The 10,257-nt window shown below is 35.5% G+C and overlaps 1 protein-coding gene across 1 annotated transcript; it reads right to left on the bottom strand.

Moving 5' to 3' along the window:
• Positions 1 to 4,262: 4,262 nt before the first annotated feature.
• Positions 4,263 to 8,117, bottom strand: LOC105221962 (kelch-like protein 5). Its single transcript, XM_049455063.1, has 6 exons — positions 8,009 to 8,117; positions 6,080 to 6,263; positions 5,704 to 6,005; positions 5,143 to 5,347; positions 4,619 to 4,714; positions 4,263 to 4,552 (listed from the first exon to the last, which is right to left on the bottom strand). Exons 2-6 carry the CDS (start codon positions 6,197 to 6,199, stop codon positions 4,343 to 4,345), a joined length of 933 nt encoding a protein of 310 aa, XP_049311020.1. The 5' UTR covers positions 6,200 to 6,263; positions 8,009 to 8,117; the 3' UTR covers positions 4,263 to 4,342.
• Positions 8,118 to 10,257: the final 2,140 nt, after the last annotated feature.

Below are 10,257 nucleotides of genomic sequence, written 5' to 3'. Positions count from 1 at the left end.
TAGTATTATCTTCATCAGTGATGTTGACATTTCATTGAGATGGTAAGAGCAAAGCGATTGACTTTGAGTGCAATTATTATGGATTGCTTATCCAACAATTGCTTTTCAGTTTAAGGTCTTACGCCTTTCCCATCAACAGTTATTGCTTTGTTTTAGCGGTTAAGCAAGAAAAGAGTCAAAACAATATGCTTGTGAATTGCTTATGCAAATATAGTCAGTATTGCAACAATTCAATAATGTTATGTTACCGTTATGCTAATTTCTCAGATTCAATTCATATCGAATTAGATAACTCACAAGTGACGCCAACATAATAAACCAGTCGAAATGGCTCTTAAGGTGAAAATGATAAATCTCTTGAGTAAGAACTGAAATAAAAAGTGTAGTTGGCTAGACAAGCTTCTTGACTATTTTAGCATATTGAATCAATTGTTATACTCTGGCAACATGTTTTATATCCATTTTATTTTGTGTTTTTCCATCAGAAAATACGCAAATAAGAATGAATTTTTGTTTTATTTTGTTAAGCGTGCCTTACAATATATTTATGTAGAAAGGACCTTAGTCAGCTGTGCCTGCTGCTTATTTTTTATATACATATTAGTGATTATTTATTTTGTTGATTGAGCTCATTTGTATTATTGATAAAGTCCAGTCAGCGATTTTAGTATAACTTACTATTGAATGTGCACAATTATTGAGTGTTACGATTGATTGGTTTATTATTGTTTGCTGATATAAGGCGATTTGTATATATATTATATTATTTTTGACGAAAATTTTCCAAGACGTAGGCAAAAGTTTTCGATGATTTCTCTGCAAAGCAAAATGAAGAGTAACTTTTATTGACTCACAAAATATGTAAAAAGAGGTAAACGCACTGGAATTTAATGTTGAGAAGAAAAAATCCAAATCTGGTGAATGTGGTGGTTGATCGATGGTATTCATTGCGTTTTGGCTTTCAATTCGGTCACAATCGGGGCTCGATGCGATGGTGCACTATTAACATGTGAAATCCACAATTCCAGCCGTTTTCGACAGATGTTGTCACGCAAATGCGTCAATAAGGTCAAATAGAACTCCTTACTGACCGTCTATCCCTTCGGAACAAATTCACCAAACCAAGAATATCGGAAAAACAAAAATGTCATCTTGATTTTCGAGCAGTTTTGGCTTTAAACTCATAAACGCATGTCTCGTTGGCAGATATAATGCTCTCAATTAATGTGGAATCGGAATTTGCTCGTTTAAACATGTCGATAAAGATCGGTTTACGTTCTTTTTTTTTAAATTCAGCTTTATCAAAACAAATCGAGCAAGAACGCATTTCATACTCAAAATATCCACCAAAATCATTCGAACGGATTCCTGGGAGATGTTGAGCTCTCTTGTCATCTCTCTAACACTTGCCTGACTGAAGCGCCATTTATTTAATAATTTCATCAGTTGAAGAGTTCGAAGGTTGTCCAGAACGCGGCATGTCTTCAACGATCTCTCGGTTGTTTTGAAGGCTTTGTACCACTCGCAGGTTCTTGTTTTTGATAAAACTTTATCACCGTAAGTCTTCGCCAACATTCGTAAGATTCCGCAGATGAAATTTGGTTAGAAATTGACTTGAATACAAATGCTTTGTTCGATATTTTTATCCATTGAACAATCGCAACGCACTCTGAGGTTTACCGACTTTAACAGCTGTAAACAAACTTACTGACATAAAAATTTAGCTAACTAAATGTCACCTGGATCGAAATATTCAAACCTGATTAAGTAAAGTAGCAATATTAAAGCTCTATAAGCCTAGCTAGCGCCAAGCGCACAAGTTCTCAAGGCTGTCTGGCTGAGCGTATGCGCCGCTCATTTAAATATGTGGAATTCAACCGCACGCCAGTCGTTTCTTCTATTCCAAGCGAGGCCAGGTCCTTCTCCACTTGGTTCTTCCAACAGAGTGGAGGTCTTCCTCTTCCTCTGCTTCCCTCGTCGGGTATTGTGTCGAATACTTCCAGAGCTGGAGCGTTTTTATCCATTCGGACAACTTGACCTAGCCAGCGTAGCCGCTGTCTTTTAAATCGCTGAACTATGTCAATGGCGTCGTATATCTCGTACAGCTCATCGTTCCATCGAATGCGATATTCGCCGTGGCCAACGCGCAAAAGACCATAAATCTTTCGCAGAACTTTTCTCTCGAAAACTCGCAACGTCGACTCATCGGTTGTTGTCATCGTCCAAGCCTCTGCTCCATATAGCAGGACGGGAATTATGAGCGACTTATAGAGTTTGGTTTTTGTTCGTCGAGAGAGGACTTTACTTTTCAATTGCCTACTCAATCCGAAGTAGCACCTGTTGGCAAGAGTTATCCTGCGTTGGATTTCCAGGCTGACATTGTTGGTGGTGTTACGATGGTTTATCCTAAATACGAATTACTATTTAGGCAATTAGTAAATACTGACTCGAAGTTTATATACATTTATACTATTTTCGTTGCTCCAATAAATTCACGATATGACGTTTAATATAATGTGGTGCTATTTTATGTTTAAAATAGTCACGTTCTATAAGCTACATAACTGCATTGTGGCTCAAGCAAATAGCTTGTTAAGATGTACATAAATATTAAATGTTATCCAAATAAATATACCATATGTACTTATGTGAACAATAAGCATTTAATGCATGCAATGATATTTACTGTACACATCTGGAATGCAATATTGAATAAAGTAGAGTCCACATAAAAACATTTCATGCATCTGCTCCATTTTATGGAACTACTCTTTAATATCTACTTGTAAAAGGAGTATAGCAGAGTTCACCTTCAATTTTTCAACATTAATTAATGAATATCGAAGTTGACAACATATGGATCGTACTATATTCACCATCATTGTCTAATTCACATTCAAAACTCATATCAATGTTTAGTATTGCAGTTTGGTGTAATCTATAAAATACGTTTGTAAGTACGTCACCAAAGGAACCAATATGGCGGTTATTGGTCTTGAACGATATGGTCGATACGTGAACTGCAATAAAGCGCTTTGTAGGGTATTTACTTTTGTAATTCATGAACGTTTTTCGACTGTTGTGCGTTTCGCAGTTCATTTGGAGAATGGACAAAGAGTGTATTTCAACCCAGAGAATACAGTACAGCCAGCGGAAACACTTCCAAAAACAAAATTTACATTGACGAGTTTTTTCTCAACTTGCGTCAGTGATTCGTTTGCGAGAACATTGATCTATTTGGAAATGCCTTGATAGTTTACATGGAATGCATCGTCGAAGAAATAGTTACGCGGAAAGCAAGGCCAGCCAGTAGATTGACATCCAGGTGTGTTCTCAACTAATTCCTTAGGACGAATTTACATAATCCACCCGAAAAACGACGATTGCTATTATCTTCGGTTATTGATAAATGTACGTGGTTCAATTTCATTTGAGTCATTGCACACTGTGAATGGTAGAGTGTGTGTAACTTTTTGAGAAGCATGCAAGCAATTACAATTGCTGGAACATAATAGTAAATGTAATCCAACGATGGACGATTCGATAGCTACTTCGCATGCCACTGAAGTTCGCACACTTTTCGCGATGGTCATTTCGACATATCAGCCTTCAAATCCGCGTCAATTTTGGAATACGAACAAAATTACATTGCCGAAGACATTTTACATCGTATTCGATAAGAATTGGAAATAGGCAAATTTCGGTTCCAGTGGTTTGATATCAATTCCACCTGCCTTTTGTCAATTCACTTCAACGAAATATGAACTCATCACGAATGTTTATGCCAAATTTGCCAAATTATCGTAACTACGATTGCATGAGTGCGTGCCAGTTATACGTGGCGTGTTCCCGAGTTGGAAAACCATCTTCTCTGTACATTTACGCTCCGGAATAGAAACCAAAAAATGTTGTTTATCAAACTGCGTTACATTGAAAAAAATTTAGAAAAATCGAAAATAAAAGATTTTTAACACAACGTAAATTCAACTTTCTTTTAATTTCAAAACACATAATTTCACGCAGGACAACGTATGCGGGGTCAGCTAGTTCTATAATAAAAATTCAATTATTGAAACATATTGAAACTAACCATTTGACAACGGAAATAATTACAAACCGAAAACGACTGCGCTTCGTATTTTCTCGCCAACCAGTTACAAATAACTGTATACCTAGGTGTTTGCTTCATCCTGATGCTGTAGATATCGAGATGTAAGAGAATATTAACTATAACCTCTGTAGCATACAAAATATATGACGCGTTTTCCAAAGCTAAAAAATCAGATATTTTGGTTTTTATTAGCAGAGAATTTATTACAAAAACAAATATTTATTAATATTGTTATTCATTCGACGTCAGTAAGGCAACAGGCACAACAAGACAAGAACAAATATTGGTTTCAGGAATTGAGAACTTTTGTCCCCAACGGTCATTTTCCTCGTCATAGACTGATACAAGTGTCTTGCCAGCAGAGGTGCCACCAATGGCCCATAGCTTATTGTCTAGCGATACGGAAGCCATAAAACCACCGCCAGCATTCAGAGAGCAAATCTATTAAATATTTTCAAGAATATTTAGTTTGACATCAAGTGATAGGCAAAAATCAACTTAATATACCTTAGACCATGTGTCTCGTTGAGGATCGTAACGTTCAACAGCTCTGCTATCAAAATAATCACCTATAACATAGATGTGACCTTTATGTGCAGCTACCTGTAATATAAAAAGTATCAATAAACGTTGTATTTAGTTTTAACAGAGCTTAGCTCTTTAGCGACTAAATAAATCAGTGACTATTTTCAGTTACACAAATTTGGTAAATGTTATTGAAGTGGAGCTTTTTTGCTGGTTTTGAAAACTCTAGGGAAGGCTTGCAAGAGTGAAATCAAATGGACCCCTATTGTAGTGGCATTATGTATGTATATACATATTTCAGAAATAATTTTGAAAGCTCTGCACAGAATATGAATACGGTTACGTACATCCGTCTATTGTAAAAGAAATCCAAGGAGTCGAATGTTAATATTTAAACACTTAAGTAAAGTCGTCATATACCCTTCGTCGACTTTTCTTCATTCTACCAATTCATGACTTGATGAACGTTCTACTAATATTAATAAAAATTTTTTAATCTAACTTACAGCAGGTAAATGGTGATAGTCTGTCATATCTGCGCAAGAAGTCCAAGTATACGAATTCGGGTTGTAGCATTCGACGGATTTTAAGGCCTTACGATCACTTCTACCGCCAAATATGTAAATTTTACCATTCAACCCCACTGCACTGGCGTCCTGTCGTCCAACAATCAAGTTTCTCATGAACTTCCAACCATCGGAAGTCGTATATCTGAAAATAAACAAAAACAATGAAAAAGGAATGCACATCTCTAAACTGAAGCGTCAAAAGTGACATTTCGTTACGCTGAGTAGTCTATTAAACAAATTTGGAGTAATTTTAAAGAACTGGTTAGCAATGTTAAAGAAGAGTTAAGAGTTTTCTAAAGTCGGAGTCAATCAGATCATAACATTTCACTGGATTCCCTTTTTCTTAAATGCAGAAGTACCTGTTTTGTGCACCATCCATACTACCCTAACACACCTAGTGTAAAGTGCGTTCACCATTAAGCTTAAAGCTAACCTTTAATTGTTAAAGCTCACAATCACCAATGTTGGGTGATTCATTACAGATTTAAAAGTATTTACCTTTCCACCGACGACAGAACGTTTTTACCATCAAAACCACCAATCGCATAGATTTTATCATCTAATTCGAAAACACAGGGCTGGTATCTGGCTTGGTTCATGGGGGGCAAATTTTGCCATGTCTTATTCCGTATATTCCAGCTGTGGACGATGTTGAGTGCGTTATTACCTTTCTTACCGCCAAAAAATAATATATTATCATCCTTCAAAATGGTTCTATAACCCACGTGGTCGTAATTTATACTCGCATATTCCTGCCACTTATCCTCATCTTTGTTAAATTGCAGGAACTTGGGATTCCTCTATTCCAAAAATATTTGTACGTACATTAATTCAAAATTTTAATTTTTGAATATAAGCCAAAGTGTGCACTTACCCATGAGCAAACCGCCAATAATGTTTTCTCACCACAATTTGCAGCACTGACTTCACGTGGTTCCGTAAATCGTTCCGTAAACAAAAACGCCTCGAACCCAATTGGTTCCGTAAATTGCATATTAATCTTTGGCTGTGCTTCAGCCTCTCCCTTTTTTGAGAACAGCTGCTCAAAGTTTCTTAATCTTCATAAACAGAGAAAGAGAATTAGAGTAGATCAAAGCGTTTCGCATGATGTTATCGTTTCGACTAGCAGTATCCCGCGATTTTTCAGACGTGCCAAATTCTCTGTTTTACTCTATTAAAATTATATTTTAATTTATTTCGTCTGCAATGACTACAAAAAACAATTTGTTGATTAAACTAAAACGAGCTTATCACACGAGCGTTTCCGGTACCCTACTCGCAGTGTTAATTCTTCTGCATAATTCTTGTAGATATGGAAATATATGTATGGATATACACATATAATATTTCTATATCTGTATGTATATTTGGTTGTTCGTGTCAACGGAGATTTCACATGACACAATGCGTGTAGGAACATATTATATGTAATTTATGTATAAGTTGTTGTTTCGCATTTGTTTTCATATCCACATAATTCTAGAAGTGGATAAGTGCGACCGCATGGTCTTTTAAGATTTTATCAACGCTTTGCATGACTAAAACCACATATGTGTATACATACATACATATGTTCAAAATAATAAGTACATTCCTTTAGGCTGAAGTCATGATTGAATTTGAATGTTTGGTGAGGTCCACGAATGCAACTACGCGTTGATTTCAATTCGATATGGTAGTATCTTTTGTAGTGAAAAGAAAATGCTGAATCCCCTCTTTGTAGTGGGCGTGGCAATTGATTGTCGATGTTCGCTTTCCAAATGGTCAAAATAATAAGTACATGGTTAATTATTTTAAGATTTTCAGCAAATCGGACGATTTATTTTTATGGCTTACTCTTTCGGTTGTATAGCTTCATATTTAAAACGCATTGAAACCTAAAAAATTGTATGGAAAAAGCATTTCATTGCGGAGGAAAAGGAAATCCTCGTAAACCTTAAAAAAGAGGGCCAAAGTCTTAGGAATATCGCTGCAATAATAGGCCGTTCATTTCAATTGGTCCGGCAAGAGTGGTGAGAAAAAGTGGGCGCAATATCTTGTGGAGCAACGAAACCAAATTTGATTTGTTCGGAAATGATGCCTGACTGCTTTTCGTGGCCAATACACATCGTATTTCAAGCACCGTGAATAGGGTCCAAAATAAAAATATCTTGGAAAACACTAATATTGAAATTTCAGCAGCTTAATGATCCTAAGCATCTCCCGAATTGAATCCAAATGAAAACCTTTAAGAGTATGAGATTCCAATTGATACGTGCCACAAACTTATCTCCAGCCAAAACGAGTGTCAAAAGGAATTGAAAATAACGGCGGATATACTAGATACTGATGAAAGAAGCAAATAAAAATCAAATATGAGACAGAAAACTCGAACTAATACAGCATTTCATTTACAGATACCTGATGTACTTATTATTTAGGTCAGCCATTTTTGAGTCTTTTAATTATTTGCTAGAAATTTAAGTCCCGATTTCAATTATTATTGCAAATATCTTGATTCTTTTATTTAAGCCATATATGAAATGAAATATGATATTATTTCTCTTTAAATAATAATGAAGGAGAATTTATTGGTCATTTGCTCCTACACGGACGTATGTATGTACTTATTATTTTAACCATACATGTGTACGTTATTGAGTAAGAATTCAAAAAAGATTTTACGAAACTCAAAAAATAAAAAAAGCTGGTTTTCAAACCAATTTTAATGGCCCGTCGTCGTTTTGACGAAGGATGACTTCTTTTAACACTTCAAAAGTTCGAGTTACTGTATGCAACTAGATATATTTTTGTTAATACTTACGGATATTTATTATAGTATAGTACAATTTTGCAATGAATTGCCGGCAACTGTTATAACTACACTGTTCACAACGCACAATTTAAACAAAATTGAACTCGTTGGCGTTGCTACTCTCGCTATATATACTGCAGCTTTTTTTGGATAAACGAGCTACTAAGTACAGCAATAACTTTGAGAAGCGATCTCTTTGCGCTCTTGTAAAAATAATATTTCTCTGACTCTATGTTGAGAGATTTAAAAAGTATTGCATGGCTTGGCATGGCCAACAAGGCTTTATGCTTCAGTTAGTGACCGGAAGTAAAAGTAACTTAATTCATATTGCAATAAATCAACTATGAGCAAAAAATAGTAGGACTTTGTTCGTAATTTTAAAATTCTTAGTTTATTCTTCAAAATCTATGTCGTCCCCCCCACTTCGGCCAATGTTTTCCCTAATCCGCGAAACAGTCGTTAAAGTCAATTTCTGGAAGCACTCTTAATTTCTTTGTTTTTATGATTATGTGACATGACATTTTTATTTTCTGTTTAATTGCTTCCATTTTTTATCGTTTCGTGAACGATCCTCTGTATGCAAACAGTCGTTTTTTACTTATTTCTGATAGTGATATAGTTGATAGTCCCACAAAATTCGATTTGCACCTAAAGAGCAGAGAAATCACAAATCGAAGACAGTTTAAGGTAACACTCAAAAATAAAACGAACAAGTAGGAAGGGCCAAATTCGGGTGCAGCGGAACATTTCATACTCTTGCAACTTGCAAGAACCAAAGTCAGGGAAATACTTTAAGGTGTAAAACCAATCATTTAGAGTAAAGTCAGCCGGTTGTTCGAAAATCCTGATATTAGTTATTTAGGCGCTTAGCCAAGTTTTCACTCAAATTTATCAATTTTAAGCACTCTTATTAATAAAACACACCCCCTTATTTCACAGTACAACAGCTAATCTGGGGGGTGAGAAATTCCAAGTCAGGGTGATGGTACTAGGTCAGTATAGTAAAACCCTCAAAGGGTTTGGCGTTCGTATATGTCAGTTTTTTTTATGACGTTTTTAATTGTTTCCTTATCTTGATGTTTTTTCGCTTAGTTGTAACATTTTGGCAAAAACGTAGTTCAACATAACTCGCGAACCACTTGTCCGATTTTGATGAAACAAATTTAGAAAAATTAAGAATTACACTTTCTGGGTTTTTGGGTTGTCAAAAAAGTCTTGCGGTATTTTCGTTAGTTGGCGCTGAAAGCGCGTAGTTCTAGTTTTATTCGTCGCATCGGGTCATGCTTTACCTTTTTGGAAAGCTCATTTCAAGTTCGTGAGTTATAGCGTCGCAAACATGGAGCACAATAAAGAGAAAATACGGTATATTTTACAGTACTACTACGATAAAGGCAAAAATGCATCTCAAGCCGCCAATAAAATTTGTGCAGTTTATGGACCCGATACAGTTTCCATTTCCACCGCACAACGATGGTTTTAATGTTTTCGTTCTGGTGTAGAGGTGGTCGAAGATGCGCCACGCTCCGGAAGGCCTGTCGTCGAAAATTGCGATAAAATCGCTGAATTGGTCGAAAGAGACCGGCATAGTAGTCATCAAACCGTTATAAACCATTTGAAGAAGCTTGGAGTCACTAAGAAGCTCGATGTATGGGTGCCACACGAATTGATTCAATAAAAATACCGCCAGACTTTTTTGACAAACCAGTACATTGTGTAATTTAACTTAATAAATTTTATAACGAGTGTGAAAATCAGTGCTTTTTATTTTCGAGTATACTAGTGGCACACTTATCAAAATTTAACTAACTAAATGTCACCTGGATCAAAATATTCAAACCTAATTAAGTAAAGTAGCAATATTAAAGCTCTGTGATCCTAGCTAGCCCCAAGCGCACAAGTTCTCAAGGCTGTAACTTCATAACTATTACTCGGATCAACTTCAAAATTTAGAACATTATTCCAGGGGATTTTTAGAATTTAATAAGAATTTAATAAAATCCAGCTAATTTTTCTCGGAAATTAGCTTGAGCGTGCTAAAAACAAGCTGCCAAGACAACTCGTTCGTGGCTCGTGTATGATATATATTTGTACGAGAAAGCACATACTTAAAGTGAAACCTGATTAAAAAATATTTTGTTGCTAAATGCATTTTTAAACTAAAGTTGTTTTATATTAATATGTTTTCTCCCCGCAAAATGTTTATAATTTTTTTTTCAGTAAATTCTTTATTCATTTTTAAATACAACACTTGAACATAT

Source organism: Bactrocera dorsalis, chromosome 4 (genome assembly GCF_023373825.1).
Source record: "Bactrocera dorsalis isolate Fly_Bdor chromosome 4, ASM2337382v1, whole genome shotgun sequence".
Taxonomy (NCBI): domain Eukaryota; kingdom Metazoa; phylum Arthropoda; class Insecta; order Diptera; family Tephritidae; genus Bactrocera; species Bactrocera dorsalis.
Note: the sequence above shows the minus strand (reverse complement) of the source record. Positions and strands in the feature narration are given on the sequence as shown.

Excerpts from the sequence above, each read along its gene's own strand:
- LOC105221962 (XM_049455063.1), bottom strand. The coding sequence starts at position 6,199 with ATGCAATTTACGGAACCAATTGGGTTCGAGGCGTTTTTGTTTACGGAA. Across the intron at positions 6,006-6,079 it reads TATTGGCGGTTTGCTCATGG|AGGAATCCCAAGTTCCTGCA; the intron begins GTAAGTGCACAC and ends TTTTTGGAATAG. Across the intron at positions 5,348-5,703 it reads GTTCTGTCGTCGGTGGAAAG|ATATACGACTTCCGATGGTT; the intron begins GTAAATACTTTT and ends GTTTATTTTCAG.